The 23385-nt window shown below is 35.2% G+C and overlaps 1 protein-coding gene and 1 long non-coding RNA gene across 2 annotated transcripts in view; one reads left to right on the forward strand and one right to left on the reverse strand.

Moving 5' to 3' along the window:
• LOC121372380 overlaps positions 1-23385 on the forward strand; it is a 119105-nt gene that overhangs the window by 37756 nt on the left and 57964 nt on the right. Inside the window, exon 8 of the mRNA XM_041498684.1 lies at positions 1775-2067. Coding sequence (XP_041354618.1) covers positions 1775-2067 — 293 coding nt within the window. The remainder of the gene's footprint in view (positions 1-1774; positions 2068-23385) is intronic.
• Positions 8897-22121, reverse strand: LOC121372660. Its single transcript, XR_005957963.1, has 4 exons — positions 21816-22121; positions 12031-12176; positions 9923-10028; positions 8897-9011 (listed from the first exon to the last, which is right to left on the reverse strand). It is a non-coding gene; the product is annotated as an uncharacterized LOC121372660 (long non-coding RNA).

The following is a 23385-nucleotide window of genomic DNA, read 5'->3' on the forward strand; positions in this document are numbered from 1 at the left end:
ATTTATTTAATTCGGTAACTTTTTACTCACTGATTATTCAATTTAATACATTTGTGGAAATATTCCATGTGAATCCAAATAGATTCAGATGTTTTATGCTTGTGCAAATCCTGGTGCGAATCGGATTCGGAGATTCACACAAATATTTAGCCCAGTCCATGCACTAGTTGTTATTGCTGTCTACAATATTACAAGCAAGGTAGTCGAATAATAACAATAATAATAATAATAATTTTAAAAAACACTTTATATTGACTAAAACTGAGAAACATATATTAACTTGAGGCTTTCGAAACTATAATAAATTAATCCAGCATGCATGAAAACATACAAAACTATGCCAAGATTATTCAGATCATCCACGTGCATGCATTTAGCAGAACAATTTGGTGGCCATCTTAAAAAATGGCTGCCATCTTGGATTTTTCAAATGGCCCATCGGGCAGATTTGTTAAGCATGCCAAATTTATATCATCATTTGCATGATTTCACCGTAAAATTGTTGTTATCTGCTCCACTACATCTAATGTCGAGCTCTGTATAGGCAGGGTTTCTGCCAGAGGGTAAAACGTGTAAAATACCATCCCCAAAAATATCATTTGGGTATGGCGCCATACACAAAATTGTTTACAGATTTTCCTTTTTACTGTATGATTAATGTTGGCTTTGAATGATTATAAAACTATTCTTCGGTGGTGTCATGGTTAAGCCATTGAACATAAGGCTCTGTGCCCAGGACAGCGTGCCTGAACCTTAATTGGATATAAGCACGAAAATATGTTGAAATGAATGAATGAATGACTCTGGCAGAAACCCTGCTAGATTATTGTCTAATCTATTCATGTTTTATGTGGTTTGAAGGGGCAATATTTCAAAATCTTAGGTAACCGGAAGTCAGTTCAAGTTCAGTTTACTTAGGTAACCAATTGTTTAGTTACATAAATATAGTTCTCGTAACTGATGACTTAGGCCTACCTAATCCTAAAACACTTTAACTATGGTTCTGTGCTACATTGGTGGTTCAAAAACATAAACTGATTGTCACTTTCATTACTAATATATGGTACTTTTAATTTTAGTATGTAATTGTTTGCCATGTAACCGATTGGCGGTTCTCGTGATTGTAATGTTGCGTAACCAACAAGTGAACAGAACAACGGTTCTCATGAAATATTATGCCCTGGTTTATACGATTTCATGTGGATAATTATGGTTGTGGTTCTGGTGAGGTTTCATTTCTGGTAGCTGTATGACCAATAACACAGTAAGTCACATTGTGTGCATTTCACAACTTATTTTTTTTATATCTGTTATATTAAATAGTCATTCTGTTCACAAATGGTTAATGTACATGTAAACTATTAAGATTTTTAAATATTTAATCTTTGGATGAAATAACTCTTAACAGACAGCTCTGAAAGTGCATGCTAATTATAAGCCCTATGATATGTACTAACCTGATGGTGGTATTTGTATGTCTTTATCTTGAATCATGACCGTGGAACAATAAACATCAAAATAAGAAAGAAATTTTCTTTTTAATCACATCAGCGAAAAAAAATCAAACACTGTACATTTAACATTTTGAGTAGTTAAAATTCTGTTTTATTACACATTTTGTTTTGCTTCATGTCAATTACTCCATTGAAAATGAATTTATTTAACTTTATGGCTGATAAGTGATATGTGAGACATAATGTGCATGCTTTAGTTTTCTCTTACGTGAAATTATATGTTAATACTTGTTGACATCAGTTCTTGAAATGTTTTTCAGATATATGGCATCAATATGATGGCTTTGTTTACCACCCTAAGCCAAGCACAGATTGGTTTGAAAAAATAAAAAAGGTTTTCAAAAACACTAAAGAAAAATACAAAAGTGACACAAGGAAAGCAGCAGAGCATTTCCTTCCTTCTTCTGATGAAATAATTCAATCTCTGAAAGATCCAGATGGGCCAGTTCATGCTGAAGACTTGCTCCAAAAGATTTTTGCTGTAATGATGTCACTGAGAATACAAATGATAGATGAGCATAAAAACCAGACTGATGAGAGCTTTTTTGTAGAAGTAAGTATTTCTGTATTTACAGGTTTTAGCATTCCACAGTAATCAACCCAGTGGTAAAGTTTTTGCTTGATGTGTGGTCGGTCTGTGATCGATCCCAGTTGGTGGGCACATTGGGTTATTTTTCATTCCAGCCAGTGCACCATGACTGGTATATCAAAGGCTGTGGTATGTGCTATCCTGTTTATGCATATACAAAATCCCATGCTGCAAATCAAAGAAGAGTAGCCCTTGAAGTGGTGACAGCAGGTTTCCTCTCTTAATATTTGTGTGGTTCTTAACCATATGTCCGATGCCATATAACTGCCAATAAAAAGTGTTGAGTGTGTTGTTAAATAAAACATTTCCTATCACAGTATGAAATGCATATGTAGTCTAGTTGTGTTGCTGAACCATTTATCACAGTTCAAGGAAGAGGTACACATAGAGAAAAGCAATATCAGTGTTTATTTACATGTTTGTCATCGAGAGGTGTACATCTTAAAATGTAATAGATTAGATACAGATTTATTTCTGATTGCTTCATATCAGATGACAAGTCAACGTGGTGTTCCAGAAAAGATGTTGGATAACAGGACAAATTTTGTTGGAGCTGTAAAAGATCTTCTTGAGCTGACTGACAATAAATTGCTAAAATCTGCATCCAGGCATCAAAATACGTCGAGAATTATTGTTCAGGTTATGCAAGGAGCTACATATAGGTTATCACATGTCAAGAAAGTTGAGAATGGTATTTCATTCTCCACAAAATCTTATTTAAACAAAAACTACATGACCTACATGTAGCTTTTGATCAATTGTGGTTTGTATTGTGATGTTTTCATCTGTCGTCGTATGAAGTGTGCTGTTCTTAAACTATTCACAATTTTTCTATAAAAACTACTTGACCAGTTATGACCAAATTTTGGGGTAACTTGCATTGTAGATGGATAAACAATTTCATGAATTTTGTTTATTATTTCCTTAGCTCAGTCGGTTGAGTGCTCGCTTGAGGTGCTTGTGTCACAGGATCGAACCACCATTCAGCTGATTGGTTTTTTTCGTATTTCAACTAGTGCACCACAACTGGGCAAAGGCCGTGGTATGTGCTTTCCTGTCTGTGGGAAAGTGCATACAAAAGATCCCTTGCTATATTAGGAAAAATGTAGTGGGTTGCATCTTATGACTATGAGTCAGAATTACCAAATGTTCGACATCCAATAGACGATGATTAATTAATCAATGTGCTCCAGTGGTGCTGTTAAAACAAAACAAACTGTAACTTTAACTTATTATTTCCCTACCAGTCCAACCAGAGGGAACTATAGGTTTCATCTCTGTCCTTCTGTCTGTCCATCTGTCTGTCACACATAGTTTTTTTGACATTATTTCCACAATGCCTAAAGATACTGATCAGAAATTTTTTGTATAGCTTTATCAAGTACTGTTGCAGATCAAGTTGAATTTCATGGTGTTGTATACCCATTTTTGGAAAAGTATGGTCCTTGAACTTATGAAAAACGGAAATTTGTTGGGTCTGGTCAGTGTTCGAGATTAAAAAATTGTGGCAGTATCCCAGTTTGATACTAACATTTCAAAATCTGGTATCCCACCTGAGAATTTAGTATCCCACTTAAATGAAATTCATAAATAACATTGTAACAAACTTGGATGACACTGTTCTCGTTCGCAATCTATATTGTTAAGCTGCAATCGGCATCGCGGAATTTGTGAAATTCGCAATCTAACATCAGCATTCATCAAAAACCACAAACAGTCAAAATGGTAATTCGCAAGCAGGGTCGTCTGATGAAATCACAGATTCAGTAGCGTGTATGCCCTCCATGTGTACCCACAACTGCAAGGCAATGCCTCCTCATTGACTGCCTAATGCATGTAATGACTGCATTGGGGATACAGCGCAATTGTTCCACTAATGAGTCACCAAGTTCCTGCAAAGTCTATGGAGGGTTCTTGAAAGTGGGCAGGTGTCTTCCCAGCACATCCAGACGTGCTCAATGGGATTCAGGTCGGGCAAACTTGAAGGCCAATCCATGACATTGATGCCCGCGTTCCTCAGGTAATCCCATGTCAAGATGGCTGTGTGGGGTCTGGCATTGTCATGCTGAAAGATCAGGCCTGGACTATGAGCTGCCATGAAGAGCACAAGTTCCTGGGCCAGTACCTGGTCATGGTATGCAGCAGCGTTGAGGTTGCCATGGATGACAAGAAGTCGAGAACATCCATTTCCACAGAAAGCACCCCAAACCATTACACTTCCGCCTCTGAATCTGTAAACTTCACTGACACAACACTGAGCATGACGTTCACCATATCGTCTCCAAACCCTCTGCCTGCCATCAGCAAATTGCAGTGTGAATCTTGATTCATCACTAAACATGACTCTATTACATTCCCTCTGAGTCCATGTGGCATTGTGCCCACAGTTGATGTTGACGTCAATGAAATTGGGTCAAAATAGGTCCAACATATGGGTGTTGTGCGTCCAACATATGGGTTCGCAGCCGATTTCGGATCATTTGTGCGGACACCCGACGTCTTAAAAGTTCATTACTGGTTGCTGTAGCTATCATGAATCGGTTGCGGAGGTGACATAACACAACATGATGGTTATCTGCCTATGACATCACATGTGGTCTACCCGGTTGGGGGCGATCAGCTGTGGTGCCCGTTTGTTGTACTCATTTCCGCAGATCATAAATTGCCCGTCGACTGCAATCTAACACCCTTGCAATGTCAGCTACTGTTCCCACATACAACATGCCGACGGCGTGGCATCGAAACATGTCATAACAAATATCGTTTTAATGTGTATTTTTGTTGTGTCAGACTACTTTGAGCAAGTAATGATGAAAACGTGTGCTATTGTAGTCACGTGACCAATGGCACATGCAAAACCACTTTTGCCTCAATGGTGCTGTGCATGTGCTATGGATTGGGTCATGTACGTGGGCTGTGATGGGCTTCAAATGGAGTGTAGATATTGCCATTACAATATTTATTCCTGAAAAATACCTGCTTTCATCACTCATTGACTTTATTCAAATTTTAGATTGTGAAGATATGACCTCAGATTCCAATGGTCTTTATGACTATTAACCACCTTATTAATTCCATATAGAGGAGATACGTGTGTGTCCGTGAACAGTGCTCATTGGGGTCACACGAGGTACTGACTTGCAGCATCCCAACTGTTACTTATAATGGTTGTATCCTCCTGGTTTCCTGCCCCGAGTCAGACCCCTGATCATATTGGAGGCCGGACTCGGGATGGGCGTGTTCGAAACCATAAAGGTATATGAGCACGGTAAAACCCTATCCAAGTTCCAAGTTCCTCCTGGTCAATGAGAAGAAACATTCCCCAGGCACCACAGATGATGTGTGCAAAGCAAATGGACTTTCTCACATTTTTCAAATCATATATTCAAACATTTGAAAATGAATATAATGTAACCTTACATGTGACGTTACTTTTGCAGATATTATATTATAAGCGAACGGCACAGGGGGCAGGGGGGGGGGGGGGGCAACTACACCTCCCAGTGATGGAGCAAATCTTCAAATTAGGGCAAAAATGAATGAGATGACCTGAAAACTTTTCGTGAACCATTGTTTTTCCATCATTCTACCCACAATATTAGTTGTCATCCATGTAAAAATATGTAGTGATTTGTTTGCAACTATTTATAGCTGTTTGGCATTAAAGCTAATGTAAATAAATGTAGTTACATAGATTCATGCATTTTCATTTAATTCGGGCAAAAATCTGCCTTCCCCCTTATAAAATTAGGAGCGCGTAAGCCTTTGGTATATATTATATACACTTTTGGTATGTTGAGATAATTGAATTTTAAAGATTACATCTCGGCAATCCTGGAATATTTATACCTAAGCAACAACCCTTAATTATAGGTTTTTACTTTATTGTTTTATTGTGACCTTGACACACACAACCTTTATAATATTAACTCTCGGTTGGATATCACTTGGACTTTTGATATATATTTGTTTATTAATACAAGTATTTGAAATACTGCTGTCCCATCGAGTGTTTGCCAGTCAAAATAATCTTGGGCCCGGTGATATCTGTGCCTATCTGCCCGACTGACTATTCACATTTGAGATAAATATATGTACATGTGTACATCAAAATATTTTAAAAATTGATTCCATCACAAATTTTTATTATAAAACCCCAACGTGAAATGTTTTTGGTTACATGCTCATAGGGGAGGTGGTATACGTTTTTGTCCTACTCTATATAAATATAGATAAAAAAAATCTGGCTACTGCTCCAATCCCCACCGAGACTGTGCCCCACTTCACTAGAGGTTGTGCTCCCCTGTCCAGATGTTGTTCCTACAGGCCTGTGTTATTGTCAACAAAACACAAACAAAAAGTGGCGATCACACTTGCTAGTGGCTCAACCCCCCACCCACCCACCCCCCCAACCCCCCCACCCCCCAAACACGTTAATAAAAATAAGGCTTTATAATGTATTTATTTGGTCCAGCAAGTTGTGATATAGGCCGGCAGGATGTCCGACAGGAATCTCGGCCAATTTCAGAAACTGAATACACTCGTTTAATACTACATAAATTTACTATTTACATGAATTGTGACTTTGTTACTAGGGAACCACCAACATGTTTCTCTATCAGAATAAAATGTTAAACATTGACAATATGCTCCATTAACTGTTCATTGTTACCCCGTGCCTGAATTTGCTCTTCATATGAATTTTCAGTTGTGAAATTGAAAATGGTAGTATTTTACTTTCGGGTTTTCGGGTTTACGGTTCTTGCTAAACTAGGTAATTTCAATTGAGTAGGTCTTGTTATTGACATTAATTATTGAATAAATCTTGTATCTTTGTGTATATTTTGAAATAAACAAAAATTCTTGTTTAAAAAAAGCTTTACATCTAGTTACTTTTCGTTAAATATGAAATAAAAAATATAACTGATTTCTGGTTGGACAAAAACAAGGTCTGTCTTTTTTGTTGATCTTGTTTTACATGGGCAAATTGTTGGCAGAAAAATGCAATTCCAAATTGTAAACAATATTGTAACCATATAGTAATTTTTTTACATGTGTATATTTGTTATTTGTTCATATATTTTACTATTCTAAATTTAAAATAAGCAGATTGTGACTCTACATGATGTCACAAGCTGTGGTTGCATCTGAAACAAAATTGACATGACTGAAGGTGCACAAAAATATAAGTACAATTTGTTTGATTTTTAAAATAAAATATGAAACTTGAAACTTAATGTGATATAGAAATAAAATAAAATTGTAAGCAAATACAGTTTGAACAAGAGTAAATTTTGATCAACAGTGAAGTACCATCCATTTTAAAGTCATTTACAATGGTTTTCAATGTAATTAAATAAATAAATATATATTAGGAACCAGTATTATAGGCAGTAAACAACCTTTTATTTATTTATTCAGTATATTTATAAAACCTAAATATATTAGCATCCTATATATATGGTTAAGTTAAATGTGAATACACATAATCTGACTTGTGAGTAGTTTATTCTTAAGTAACAAGATAACCTTACATGTACCGGGGTATGTCTATACTGTGAGAATAATTAAGATGCATGTCATAGTATTAAATATTTAAATATTAAATTAATGGACACTCATTTAAGATCCTATAATAAACTGTACACAGACATGAAATATCTATTTTTTGTTAGAAATTTGGTAGCATATATTTTGCTAATAATTTAAATATTAAATTATCCAGAAATAAAATTTTATTTGCATTCTGTTAATCTTTTATTCATTTTTGTATTCAAGTGTGATTTCCTGTTTAAATATTACCTTTTGAGGGACGCCATGCAGTAATTACTTTCTTATATTAAGGCCCCATAAAAAGGAAGAAAATTTTTACGAAGTAGCCAAGGAAATTACTTATTTAGGAATAGCTGCTGAAAGTAACTGGGGAAAATATTGTTTTTGATTTGAAATAGTTTGATATACTCTTATGTTTCTTTCTTCTTGTTATATTTTCTTTTCACTTCAATACAGATGTTGTTTGACCCATATTGAATTTAATATGTGCTTTAAGTACATACAATAAATTGGATGTAGGACAAAATTTCAAATGTCAGTGGTCAAAATGTCAATGAACAAAGTATCAGTGGTCAGTAATATATGCCAACAGACAAAATAGGGCTAAATACATGTATTCAGCCATTTTGACGAGAATCCATTATGGATTCTCATGAAAGCAATCTGTGAGAATTCTTTTAATCCAAACTTATTTTTAAAGAAAAACTTTACCAAAAGTGTTATTTTTGTGTTATGTTTGCATTAATTAGTGCATGTAGCCTAAAATATCCTTACTTTTTGTTGGAAAAAATAACAAATGAGGCAATAGTATGTTGTCAGACTCCACATATTTAATACAATAATTTACAAACATTTTTTGGGGACGTTGGTTCCAAGATCATGGTCTAACTTGTACAATATAACTTAATTTTCATGCTTGTAGCCTATTTAGTTAATGCTACAGTCACATATCCACCAGGCCCCATACAAATTTTTCTACCTATGGCAGATTTCTAAGATTTTGGGGTCTGCATCATCTGTGTGTAGCAGTCACATATTCGGCGGGGCCTTCGCGGTGCCCTTTGAAGTTTTCTTGACTCCAGTCCCAAGGCACCCGTGTGTAAGCTGCAAGGTACCCCAGAATAATCTTATGGACGTAATTCCATGTTGCACCAACGGTGTACCAATGTTGTGCCAACATTTTCATACCACTTTATATAGTTGGCCCAACATTGGCCAATGTAATTAAGAATAACAAAAGCACAGTTGTAACATTTATTATCGAACTATATATCAATCTTGTTCATAATCTTCTTCGGATTCTGACTACATCTCCATGGCTGCTGGCCTCGCATGTTGCGTCTCCTCCTCAAGTGCTGCAATGACAAATGCAGAAGATAACCAAATTATTTAAAATTGAAGTATATACCACTGAATAAAAGGTTTGTTTGTGTGTATTCAGTATACGCAAATGTCACCTTGTTCAGATTATTACTGTTATAAAAAAATAACATATAACATTTCCCTCATGTTAAAATGAAAGTACTTAATGTTTGTTTTGTTTAACGACACCACTAGAGCACATTGATTTATTAATCATCAGCTATTGAATGTCAAACATTTAGTCATTTTGAAAATAGTCTTAGAGAGGAAACCTACTATATTTATCCATTAGTAGCAAGGGATCTTTTATATGCACTATCTGACAGGCAGGAGAGCACATACCATGGCCTTTGATATACCAGTCGTGATGCACTGGCTGGAACGAGAAATAGCCCAATGGGCTCACCGACGAGGATCGATCCCAAACCGACCACGCATCAAGCGAGCGCTTTACCACTGGGCTACATCCTGCCCCATGAAACTACTTATTCATAATTGTAAAATTAAATAACTTAGCTATTACATGTCTTGCCACATACAGATGTGATATACAACTATAGACTTTCCCTTATTTTATTCCATGTTGATGGAATTACTTGTCATGTTTTAGTTCTTGATTTGTTTTATCTTATTCAGTGTTACACATTAAATATGTTTAAAAAGATATAAGGGCTATTTCTTTTTAAAATAGATGGGGGTAAGCCGGAAGATTTTTCTAAGTGTGGAGAGGGATGTCTTTATACAGATTCTGTTATGTTCACCATCATTAAAAAGTACTGAAAATGTGTAGGTAGGGGGTCCAAAAATGTTCAGGCCCTCCCCTCCCCACCCCATAAATTTTAAAAGGAATAACCCTAATAAAATTATAAACTGAAAATAGTCAAATTTAATGACAAAAACTCACTTCCTTTTGCGGCCCTTACTTCGGTCCGATGCATACATGTATCTGAACCAATTTCTAAGATGCAGTTCCGTTCTTGCCTCTTTTATGTTGCAGTTTTTGGCAGCATCTTCAGAAAATAAGAAATGGCAAATATTAAATACATATTTTCAACTTATTATATGTAGAATTATATCACAAGTTAACCCAGTTATAGCTTGAAGAAATTAGAAGTTGAACATTATTTAATTAATGGCTTTTCACAATATTGCAATGAATGGAAATTAAAGTTAATGTAAACAAAACTAAAATAATAATTTTTAATGGTACTGCTAATGACTACAAGAAGGTATTTACATTAGGAAACCAAACACTCGAAAACGTAAAAGAGTACAAATATTTAGGGTTAACTTTTACCAAACTAAATAGGTTTAAAATAACCAAAAAAATGCTATCACAAAAGGCGACAAAAGTAATGTACTTTATCCTATCAAAATCTAAAGACAATAACTTTTCAGTTGAATGTAAATTAAAATTATTTGATTCCATGATTGTCCCGATTCTTTTATATGGATGTGAAATATGGGTCCATGAAAATATTGATATTATTGAAGCTATTCATATTAAATTTTTAAAACACATCCTACCAGTAAGGAAAGGAACCCCACTATTCATGATATACGGTGAACTTGGAAGAAAACTCCTTAAATTAATTATTTAACAAAGGATGACAAGTATCTGGGCCCGAATTGTTTCTGGAAAACAAACAAAAACATTCTTCTTATTGTATAAACTAATGTTGTATGACTCCATATCTGGATATAATTATAAGTGGATAAAACACGTGGAAAATATATTTAACCAACTTCGTCCAGGTGTAGATGGAGGGGGGGTGTCACCTGAAAGGGGAATTTATGGGACTAGTATTTTTGTGTAGCTGACACCTTCCTGTAGTATGATCTGCCTGTTGATCGCACCAACTCTGGGGCAAAATATTAGTTAGACCCCTTTCTTTGATGTTACCCGGCCTATTTTACAACTTTTGTTTTCGCTATCAATGTGAAGGTTTATAGGCATTTACGCCATCTCCAAATAAGTTATATTAATAACCTTGGTACCATTGGATAGCTGGATCCAATAGCTTTCCAATGAATATAAACATTTAATCAACAATGCATGATGTATATACGAATACACTCGAAAAGAAACCCTACTCAATTTTTTTGGAAAAAAATCACATTTCGAATGATATAATTATAAAAGTTTGGAGTCTTTGTCAATAATTTTATGTTTATTACCAAGGCCAATATTTCAGCAATAAAATGCATATATAGTGTGGAAATATCTTTGAATTTAGAACGCTACTAACATCAAAAATTAAAGTATACCCCTCATCTCAGCATTGGGTTATTTGGACACTCTGTGAAGTATGTAGCCATATATTTTCATTAAAACCAAAGCAAAGATTTGCTCAAATGGTCTCGGATACACTACAGATATATAGCTATCAAAACCAGGGGAGGTTACATAATTTCAGATTGGAGGGGTGGGTGGCGGGGGGCGAGGTGGTGGTTAGAGATAATTATTTTGGGATTGGGGGGGGGGGGGCTAAACTACAAAAAAACACCTCATTAACATTTAGGTGTTAGAGGTGAGTCCCCATATACCACATATTTGATATGTAATTACAATCATTAAAAAGTCTCTGTTGGTCGATAACATCTTCAAAATTGCAGCAAACTTAGGAATGTTCCTTTAAGTATATTTTTTATGTCTGTAAAATAATCGATTGCAAGTCTGGCTTGTATGAATGTGTTTCCCAACCATCCATGGGTTCAGATGTCATTGTTGATCACAAGTTGTCAATCAGTCAAGAACCATAACTCTGGATGAACTCTGTCTAAACCGGTTCTCTATGTAAACCAGATTATTTCAACGGTACGAAGTGAGTCCGGTTTAAACAGAGTCCACTGTATATGCTACCAAATTTCTAACAAACAATAGATATTTCATGTCTGTACAGTTTATTATAGGATCTTAAATGAGTGTCCATTTCTTTTATGTCACAAATGAAATTATTTTCATTTGCCTTAGTGAGTGATAAATAAACATAATATTAGGGGTAAAAATACCTTTTATCACCTTTCTGAGAATTAATTTTCTGATGCCATTTTTTTTCCTCCTGTCAACCCAGTTGTACTGACAGGCCAAGGGCACTCCATTATTCTCTCAATTACATCCTTTGCTGTTGTGCGTCCAAAGAATTCAAATAGGCAACCTATATGTGATACATAAATACAGCAGCATTAAATATCATAAAATATGTTGCAAGTGGATGTCATATTAATTGTTCAGCTCTTAACATACATATTAAAATCACACATTACAGATTTATACTATTTGATAAAATTTAGCATTTAGAATAAATGTTTTGAAAGATTATTTTTGTCGTGAACAAATAATATATTACATTATGTCCACACACCTTACTAATAACATTTCAAGCAGATTGCCTAAAATTTTCAATATCACTTTGTAGATGCCAATAGTGTTGATATAAATATATAGTTTTTAATTATAAATTTTATTATCCCCAGATCAATGACAATGTCAGGCTTGGGGAGCCCTGAATCACTGCCTTCCAATATACTTTTAACGTCATCAAATATATTAAATTAAACAAATATATAGCTTTCATAAAGAAATGTTTAGCTTTTTCAAAAATAAAATAAGAAAGGAAAACAGAGAGGGAAAATGCAGGTAACATTTTGTTCAGTATCGTATCGTGATTTGCTACATGAGTATCGGAGATCGCTACACAACTTTCAAAAATTAAACAGTAATTGATAATCAATTTTCAATAGACAAGAAATACCACTAATCAAGATTTTGAAAACAAAATATTCTCTGGAATAAGATACCGAGATCTAAATAACAAGATTTAAAAAAAAAAAAATTTATTGCTTTATTTTGCTTGTTTTTTTTTCTGTTTATTTCCAAACAAGCTTGAGATTTCTTTTTCTATTATTTAAATACAGAATTATTAATTAAATTTATTATAATTACATTTTTTTTACATATAATTTTTTCCATTTAAAATTTCTTTTTAAAAAATAATTCTAATGGCCTAAACTTTGATTTTGAATTTCCATAGTATAAATATTTAATGTTGATAATTGTTTTCTAGTTTCATTATTTATCATACCAAATATAATGACCGGTATTTGTTTTTCTAACGAGTATTTTTCTAACATTGGTGCAACGTTGTGCCAACGTCGAGCCGATGCCTTCTAGCAAAAGTAAATTTGGCGCAAATGCTTCAATGTGGTTATTTATTTGTTATGATTTACACAAAACCTTGGTGAAAATAAGACTTTTCACCAAATATCACTATTATAGTTTCTGTACTAGATGCTGTCTATTCTGTATTTCGGATACAAATTCAAGAACAAAAGAAAGTTTTGTTTTAGTAATTAGCTCCATCAACACCGGCAAACAATGTTACCTCTACTGTCTGCCTATAGTCACCTTTAAAACAATGACGGCAGTTCCCCAGTACCGTATTTGACCGGAAATAAGCCCAGGGGGCCAAGACAACTCATTGTGAGCTTAGCATGGGGTGGGCTTATTCCCAGACAAGGGGCCAGTTTTGTTGAAATTTTTTTTAATAATAATAATTAAAATAAATAACAATACTTAAATGAACTAGGAAGAAAACAAAAAACGTTCAGTAGCACATCTATTAATTAGTGTTCCATTTGTAATAATAAATAATAATTGTTTATTAATTAAATTGTGTGTTTTTTACTAGTATCTAATTATCAGAAACACACCTTCTATGTTACAATTACTTACCAGTGCTGTTTATTTACATCCAAAATTTAATGCTCAGAAGACTTAAAACAACAGCAATTAACAACAAACTCAATAGCTATGCACACACGTTTCTGACACAGGCAGCCAGCTTACACTACAAAGAATTATCAATCTAAGGTCATTGCTCTTAGCCAATCAGAATAAGGTATTTGCTTAATTAGCATTAACTGCGGACCCAGTGTGATGGTAAAAATAGACATTGGTTTTTAGTTCATAATTGGGCTTGGATACTTCAGAGAAATACTGCCAGCATGAAATTGAAAACTAATGTTACACACTGTTATTGTTAGACTGCTAAATCTCACTGGTGGTAAAATATTATGTTACATTTGTGTTTAATTATCTGCAGGAGGTATGACCTTTTAAATGAACTTTGAGCAAACTTGCAATTTCATGTTATTTATAAGGTGACGAAGTTGGGGGTGGGCTTATTTACGAATGAGGGCCTAATTTCTTAAATGCTATCAAAACGGAGGGGGGCTTATTCAAAGACATGGGCTTATTTCCGGTCAAATACGGTAATTAGAACACCAGTTATGAAATAATTGTGCCTCTTTGACAGTGTAATAAATAATATTACCCACACCTGTTATAATAGTGTAGGTAGCAAGATCAATCAGATTATTACTGACTGAGATACACCAGAAAATGGCACAGACACTTAATCGCTAGACTACATGTATATTGAAGCACTGTGACAGTCATTAAAACAATAAATTCAGACACCTATTTCATGTGATTTTAATCAATAAATAACGTAATTTATTCTGCTTGTTGTTTTTAAATGTTTTCTGGTTTGAACACATTTTTATTATGGTCTAATCTTGGTATCCATAGTGGGTGTTAATATCACACTTTCAAAATTCAAGTTTCATTTTTAAAGCAAATTTAACATCTTTTTTGACTAAAAGTTATTTACAGACGTTGCACACGTACGTGTCTTAACAATCCATGTGTTATCAAAAATAATGCATGGTGTTCTCACCAACGGGTGTGTAAGAAATGTTTTACTCTATTAAACTGCTTTTGGGAAGGGGGGTGGGGGGGGAACCTTGATTTCATGTTATTACATTTGAGTTGAATCTTTTCTTTTAAGAGGTTTAACCTTTCATGATCTTATAACAGACTTACAGGCCAGACCTGCTAACCTTTAGTTAAGAGAAAGCATTTTGTCAAAAAAGCAGGAGATTTTTTAAATGCACACGATTTAATCCAAAATTGCAAGTTTTTAAAAATTATTACAATATGTTATAAATATGAACACTACATAATGAACTTAAAAATCAAGCATCTAGCATGCTGTGGCCCTGATCTGCAAGCAGGGAGCCTGTGCTTACATTCTAAAAAATAGCTTGACCTCCAGGAAAGATGCCTGTACCAGTACTTGGTACAGGGGCACAGATAGGGCGTCTGCTTTTGCTGTGATATAAACCTGGTTTATTTACATAAACCCTAATATACTTGTCAACCTTGGATCATGGCATTAAAACAAATTATTAAAAATGAAATAATTAAAAAATATATATATATATATTTTTTTAAAGTTTTGATATTATATGATTTAATACATATTTTTTAAAATAACTCTTTTGTTCAAAAATGTTAAGAACACGAACAAGAAATAAAAAAATTAATTGGTACATTTACTGTATTACACTTACAGGTTACGTTACATCGTGGTTTGTGTACCTAAGTACCTAAGACAAATTTATATACATCTTAGAAATTACTATACAGTTTTTACTATAATGAGGAACAGTGGCGTGGTACTTACTTAAAATCATTATATAACAATGCAATAAATATTGTATTTCCACTAATCATAAGTAAAACCTCATTACTGACATTGTGTGAAATATTCTGGAATTATATACCCATTACCATGAGTAACTTTATGTCAAAAACAACATACATTGTACAAACATAATCTATTGAAGTGTACTCTTGTTACCAACATGTTACTGCACAAACATACAAAACTAACTGATACAAGTATTGTTTATATAGCTAATTGGTCTTTTCACTGTCTTGCTGTAACATGTGATTTTAACTTGTGAATCACTGTCAACTCTGGGCCAGAGTCTGGCACTTCAGACTCGTCATAGTTGCATTGTGTAATCTAGTGGGAAGACGTTTTACAAGTCAGAGGTGTTATTAGGACTGAATTGGATAGTTTTATATATGGCAACACTGAATGTCAATACACAGCCTGTTGAATCAGTGGCAACACACTTTGTAGCCATTACGATGACAACAAACCTAGCATTATAATTATACGTCATTTTATAAACTCCATTTTTATATTTTAACATGTTTTAACAATATGTCCCACAATTCTCACTTCGGCAAATGTTAAACAGTCGGGACAGTTCGGCCTGTTACATTCTCGGAAACTGAAATTAACCAAAGTTTTCCAAATTAAAATAAAGGCGGAGTTACTTCCCTTATTTTAGTTTAGCAAAAGTAGATCAAATCTTTTTTTAGGCTTACAAAAATGTAATTTAACGGGAGAAGTTTTCTCCGGCGCAGGGTAGCGGGAGTTTTGATCAAATACCGGAAGACTCCCACGGAATTGGGGAGGGTTAAATTGACAGGTCTGTTACAGGTCCTTAGGAATGACATGGATTGGGGGAGGCACAATCTTGGGGGGGGGGGGGGGGGGCAGAAGCCAGATTATCTTTATTTATATGAAGTAGGGCTAATTTAAGCGCTTTGCCAAGTAACATGTTTCACTTCACACAACACACTTGCCACCCCTAAGAACTATACATGTAGTTGTGAACAGTTACTGTCAAAATGCATCAAGTTTGATTGAGAGTTTGGAGTTTTTTAATTTGCAGATCATGTTATTTCCAGCAATAATTTACATTGTTTTAAGGTAATGAATACAAAAAGAACATGAACATGAATATTAATTAGTAGCTAGAAATAGCATCAATAAACACAACTGCACATTTGTAACAGTGCAAAATTAATTAATTTTAATCTTACAACATTCATACTGTTATTTTATTTATTTATTATTATTATTAAATATACATACATGAAATGAAATGTATACAGATATCTGTAACTGAACATCAGTTTGTGCTTCAAGTTGATCCCTGATATAACATTTTGAATCTATTTTGAAAAACATAATTATGTTGATGCATAATCTAAGTTTTTATATGTGTAAAAAGAAAACTAAAGAACTATATGCTAGATTGAAGAATTGTAACAGCTTATTTCTTTTCAATCTAACATGACTTCAAACAAATGGCATTTTCCCCTAAGCTAGGGTTAAAATTAAATATGAAAAACATGATCGCTTACAGGGCTAGTCGAGGAAAAATCTTAACTGGCCCATCTCAAATTCTACTGGTCCTTCTCAAATTCAACTAACCCTCCATTAATCTTATTAAAATTTAACTGCATGACCAAAATCAAACCTAAATGTTCTTTGTTGAATAATAACCATGTGCACACTGTGTAGCCTCAAAATTAATATTTACTTTTTAGAGTAAATAATCTGTGTGTTTGTGTGTGTGTGTGTGTCTGTAATTTTGATATTGTAATATATACAGATTACTACTAAAATAAGAATTGGAAAAAATAAAACATTATCAAAAGATAACATCCATGTATATTGTTAATGAACTATGAAAGCATACAAACATACTGTTTTATAGCAGTGTTTAAGTTCATCACTCATTGTTTATTAAATATGATACAATTTTATCATAACACTGATCAATAATGTAAAAAAGTTTGCATTCCATTCCAATAAGCCGGCAACTTCAAGATTAAAAAAAAATATATATATACTGAACAAAATAAGAAACTTCCGCTAACTTTGCTTGAACATAACTTGATGAAAACAAACCGGGGGAATAATTGTTATATATGCGTTTAAAGAGTGTTCCATGATGCATCGTTTGATGCAAAAATCATGACCACAGGTTAACAGAAACTGGGAGAAATTTTGACCAAGTGTGGTAGGGGTTAAAAAAAAAACCACCCACTTAATAACGGGTATGACCACCTCTTGAATTGTCCACGGCAGTGCATCGCAGGCGCATAGAATTGACTAAAGTGTTGATTTCTGCCTGTGGAATATTGTTCCTGAATGAGCGCTTGACGAAGTTCGTTGACGTTAGCGGGTGGGTTGGGACGACGGCTCAATCGTCTGTCCAGACTATCCCAGACATGCTCGATGGGGTTGAGATCAGGACTTTTAGCGGGCCAGTCATCAATGAAATCAATGTTATTTGTCCTAAGAAAATTTACAGTGTCTCTAGCTGTATGCGAGGTGGCATTATCAAAAATCGAGATGTTGGCGTTGTTATGGAACAGAGGAATGACGTGATGAGCGAGAATGTCATCACGGTAACGTTGAGCATTTAATTTGCCGTCAGTGACGACTAGTGGTGAATGATAACCATGGGCAATGGCTGCCCAGACCATGACAGAACCTCCACCCCCAAAACGATCTCGTTCAAGAACACAACAGTCAGCATAGCGTTCATTTCTCCTACAGTAGACGCGCACCCTGCCATCACCACGTTGTAAAGAAAATCTGGATTCATCCGAAAAAAGAACGGTATTCCAGCGTCGTCGTATCCAACGAGTGTGTACACATGCCCAATTAAGACGATGACGTTGCGTTAAAACGCATCCGACGTAAGGAACTCGTGCATGTAAACCGTTCTCTCGCAGACGATTACGAACAGTTTGCCCACTGATTCGGTTATTATGAAGCCCAGGTGTGTTAGCAGCAGTAGCAGTGGCAGTTTGGAATCGATTGCTCAAATGCATGTTCATGATATAGCGGTCTTGACCATGCGTTGTAACACGTGGACGTCCACGACGTGGCAAGTCGTTGGTGCTTCCTATCGTTCGAAATCTTATGCGAAGATTTCGTATCGCTCGACTAGAACTCCCAACATGCCTTGCAACGTCTTCTGTCGACATGCCAGCATCAAGCATGCCAATCGACCGTTCGCGTAAATTATTGGGTATTCTTGGCATACTAAAAATGCTACAATGTAAAAAAAATTGTTTTTTTTACAAATTTTGAAGCGTTTTCGTTCACTTGACAACAATGTCAGTAAGACGGTAAACGGACAAAACCCCACCCGGAAAAAACCCCACTGGATAAAACCCCACTGGAAAAAAACCCACTCGGACATAACCCCACACAGAAAAAAACCCACTCGGACATAACCCCACTCATATATCTCAATATATAACAAAATCGTATATACAGTATTTATTTTTTATTGAAACAAGTGTAATCTAGCCTACTTCCACCTCACACAGTGGCCGATGCCTTTCAGAACTTCCGAAATGGACTTGATGTCATCCCGTCTGTCAGTGCAGAGGTTATGGAGCTTCGTCTGCAGCTTCTTTATGTGGTGTCGTACCCGTTTTGCAGGTCGTTCACCACGCTCATCCATAAGTCGTGCAGTAACTTCCATAGTTGTATTTACAGTTCTCAGGAAATGAATACTGACGTAGTATTCTTCAACCTTATAAGGGGTCCATCTGATGTAGAATTTATGACATACCCAATCAACAATGGGAAGCCCTAAATCCATGATTTCCTTGATCTCTTAGAAGAAAACCTGGCCTCCTTAATCTCTTGATCACAAAGTTCAGATAATCCTTTGGCATGGAGATCAATGCAATCAGTGCAACACTTGACTGATCAAAATACAAATGTAAACTTTATTCTTTATCATAATCTATTTTGTGAATTTTATTTATAATTTTATTCTTCCAAAACAGAAATTTCAACTTTATTTCATATTTTTCAGTTTTATGTGTAAAATGGTCACAGTGGGGTTTTGTCCATTTTTCTCATTTATTGATGGGGTTATGTCCGAGTGGGGTTTTTTCCAGTGGGGTTATGTCTGGGTGGGGTTTTTTCCAGTGGGGTTTTATCCTGGATTCCAGTAAGACAAGTAAAACAAATTGACCAAATACTACACGGGACTTGTCGAACCATGCATGCACGTGCAAATTGAATTTCACGTTGTCGACGATTAACAGTGCAAAATAATCGATAAAATTCATGAATCCTGATAATACAGCTCAAGGCTAATACTACCTATATAATTTCATTACACAATGAATTCTTTAACACAACAAATACTATATGTACAAATCGGAAGTTTCTTTTTTTGTTCAGTATATATGTAGTGTCTGGGTCAGGCCCTATCAAAATATAGCACATCTTCTATGTAGTCTTTTGCCAGATATGTAATTTATGCATGCACAGATACAATGTGTTTTGTCATGTTTGATTTACTAGACCCACAGCTGTGGTCTATTTATTTTGGGCCAAACTCTTTTGTTGATTTATGAACTGACAATGTCACTTACGAAATGTTCCAAATGTTTTGTAATTGTTGTTTGGTTATAAATATTTGGATTGGACAGATTGCTATCAAGTGATGTAAAAAACACCTGACATCCATACTTCCATGAACATAAAACATTAACTACATAAGGGGATTCCCAATACTATAGTATTATTACAAATAATTGTGGAATAGATTCTGAGTAGTCTTTCAAAATATGTTTGTATTGCTGAAATATTAATATATGTGGAATTATTAAAATGCACTGATAAACATCAGAATCATTTTATACACATGACTTCAAAAATATAATGTTCAGTTCTCAAATAACACCTGTCAATTTCTGAAATGTAATTGTTAGGTTAGGTTAGGTAAAAGGGTTTTACATGCTAATATCCAATTAAGGTTCAAACACGCTAGTTGTGGGTACAAATTCAGAGTACCTCTGAGATTGTACCGATAGCACAGGTAGTGGGGAAGTGTAATGGTGAGCTATGGAAATTTGGAATAATATTTATCGACAAGCAAAGATAGAAGGTAATGTCTCAAAATTGAAAAAAAAAAAATAGACTGCTCGATCAAACATTTATATAATTTGGAGCATTTTAGATGGACGGCCAAAAATTAAATAAAAGAAAAGAAAAGTGGATCTGTCTATTTACTAAAATGGAGAAAAAAAGTAATTTAGACATAAAATTTTGAAGCCGAGTCTAAAAGTTGAAAGTCAAGTCTATGTCCATATGGATATGTACTTTTTGACTCATGTATGATCTCAATCAAAACAACGTTTTGTTGTTTATTCAGCAGCTGTTAGGTGTCACATATACCGTATTTGTAACATATGGTCTATAGAAGAAACCCACTGCCCCCACATATGTTATCCTTTTTTTTTAATACTACCAAGGGATCTATTATATGTGTTTTCCCCACATACAGGCAACCCCTGCAATTAAAAAAATGACCACAGCAGATAAATTGCCTTGGAAAAATAGTGTCTACATGTTTGCAACTCTAGATTGTAAGTAAATTTGAATGATGAGTTTATTTGTGTTTTTTGCCAATATGCTGTAAGATTTATTTATACCATTAGCGATATTCGTTGACTGAAAGTGACATAACATGCGATCAAGAACAAGTACAATGGTGGCAATTTATCAGATACAGTGTAATCAGTCCACACTAACATGCTAGTTCAATTTTTATTTTTTAATTATATTACATCAAAGTGTCAGAATATATTTAATGCGATATAGAATTTAAATAATTTTCTTTAATAACGGCATAACGGCACCAGAAAAGGGTAGCATATTTCGTCAGAGAAACTTATATTAAATTATCAGAACGATCTCTATCTCTCTCTCTCTCTCTCTCTCTCTCTCTCTCTCTCTCCTCTCTCTCTCTCTCTCTCTCTCTCTCTCTCTCTCTCTCTCTCTCTCTCTCTCTCTGTGTGTGTGTTGTGTGTGTGTGTGTGTGTGTATATATATATATATATATATATATATATATATATATACACACACTCACACACACACACACACAAATATCTCATCATCAGGCTGACTTGTCAAGCGACTTGTAGAAGTGTATGATAAACATTTTACTGAAAATGAAACATCCGCAACACACCATAGCCACAATTCAACAATGTATAAGTGGTCCCTGCAATGCACATGTCAACAGAGTGCAATATGACCTACAAGGTTGTTGGAACTCGCTTTAATGCTGGATCGAGTTCAGCCAGACCCGAGCAGTAGAAAAATGTCCGCTAGACTGGTTCAAGTGCTTCACAGTAAACCACATCGGGAACCAGTCAAATAGTTTGTGAACGTTAGCAAAACATTTGCAGGTTGAACTTTGGATTGGGAATTCACATATATTTCTGATCATGCCCAATAGAGCTGAAATTCAGATACTTTAGTAATAGCGGTGCAGTTACTGTTTTAATATTTACTTTTAATCTGTTTTCAGTTCACAAAGTATATTTTACTTTTAAGGAAAAAATATATCTTCAAAAAAAAAATCTAATATAGTCCATGGCAAACAAAAAATGCTGCCGAGATGAAAAACTGCAGCAATCTCCACGGCATTGCCGATTGTCACGGGCTATTGCAGGGGTTGCACAGGACAGCACATACCGCTTGCTAGCTGCAGTGATACAGATGAATGCGCGCAGTTGTAAGAACTAAAGTACATGTATGCAAATACATTAAAATATTGTTACCATGTCAACAATATTTAAACTTAGATGGGAAGTTTAATAGAATTTCACAGCTGTTATGTAAATTGTTAAAGATGATATAAACTAGTAGATTTCATATCATTTTCATGTGTATAGTCAAAATACCAAAGTAAAGTTTATTCATGTACTAGTATATACATATTGTAAGGGTTGCTGAGTTTGAACATTGCAAGAGAAGGAATTAGCTGTACCGAGATGCAAACCGAGCACCTACCAGCCTTAAAGCTGATGGTTTAACCACTGCACTACCGATGGTTTAACCACTGCACTACCGATGGTTTAACCACTGCAGTACCGATGGTTTAACCACTGCGCTACCGATGGTTTAACCACTGCGCTACCGATGGTTTAACCACTGCAGTACCGATGGTTTAACCACTGCAGTACCGATGGTTTAACCACTGCGCTACCGATGGTTTAACCACTGCACTACCGATGGTTTAACCACTGCACTACCTAACCACTGCGCTACTGATGGTTTAACCACTGCGCTACCGATGGTTTAACCACTGCGCTACCGATGGTTTAACCACTGCAGTACCGATGGTTTAACCACTGCGCTACCGATGGTTTAACCACTGCAGTACCGATGGTTTAACCACTGCAGTACCGATGGTTTAACCACTGCAGTACCGATGGTTTAACCATTGCAGTACCGATGGTTTAACCACTGCGCTACCGATGGTTTAACCACTGCAGTACCGACGGTTTAACCACTGCACTACCGATGGTTTAACCACTGCAGTACCGATGGTTTAACCACTGCGCTACCGATGGTTTAACCACTGCGCTACTGACGGTTTAACCACTGCAGTACCGATGGTTTAACCACTGCACTACCAACACTACCGACGGTTTAACCACTGCGCTACCGATGGTTTAACCACTGCGCTACCGATGGTTTAACCACTGCAGTACCGATGGTTTAACCACTGCGCTACCGATGGTTTAACCACTGCGCTACTGACGGTTTAACCACTGCAGTACCGATGGTTTAACCACTGCACTACCGACACTACCGACGGTTT

The sequence above is a fragment of the Gigantopelta aegis genome, chromosome 4, assembly GCF_016097555.1.
Source record: "Gigantopelta aegis isolate Gae_Host chromosome 4, Gae_host_genome, whole genome shotgun sequence".
NCBI classification, from domain to species: Eukaryota; Metazoa; Mollusca; class Gastropoda; order Neomphalida; family Peltospiridae; genus Gigantopelta; species Gigantopelta aegis.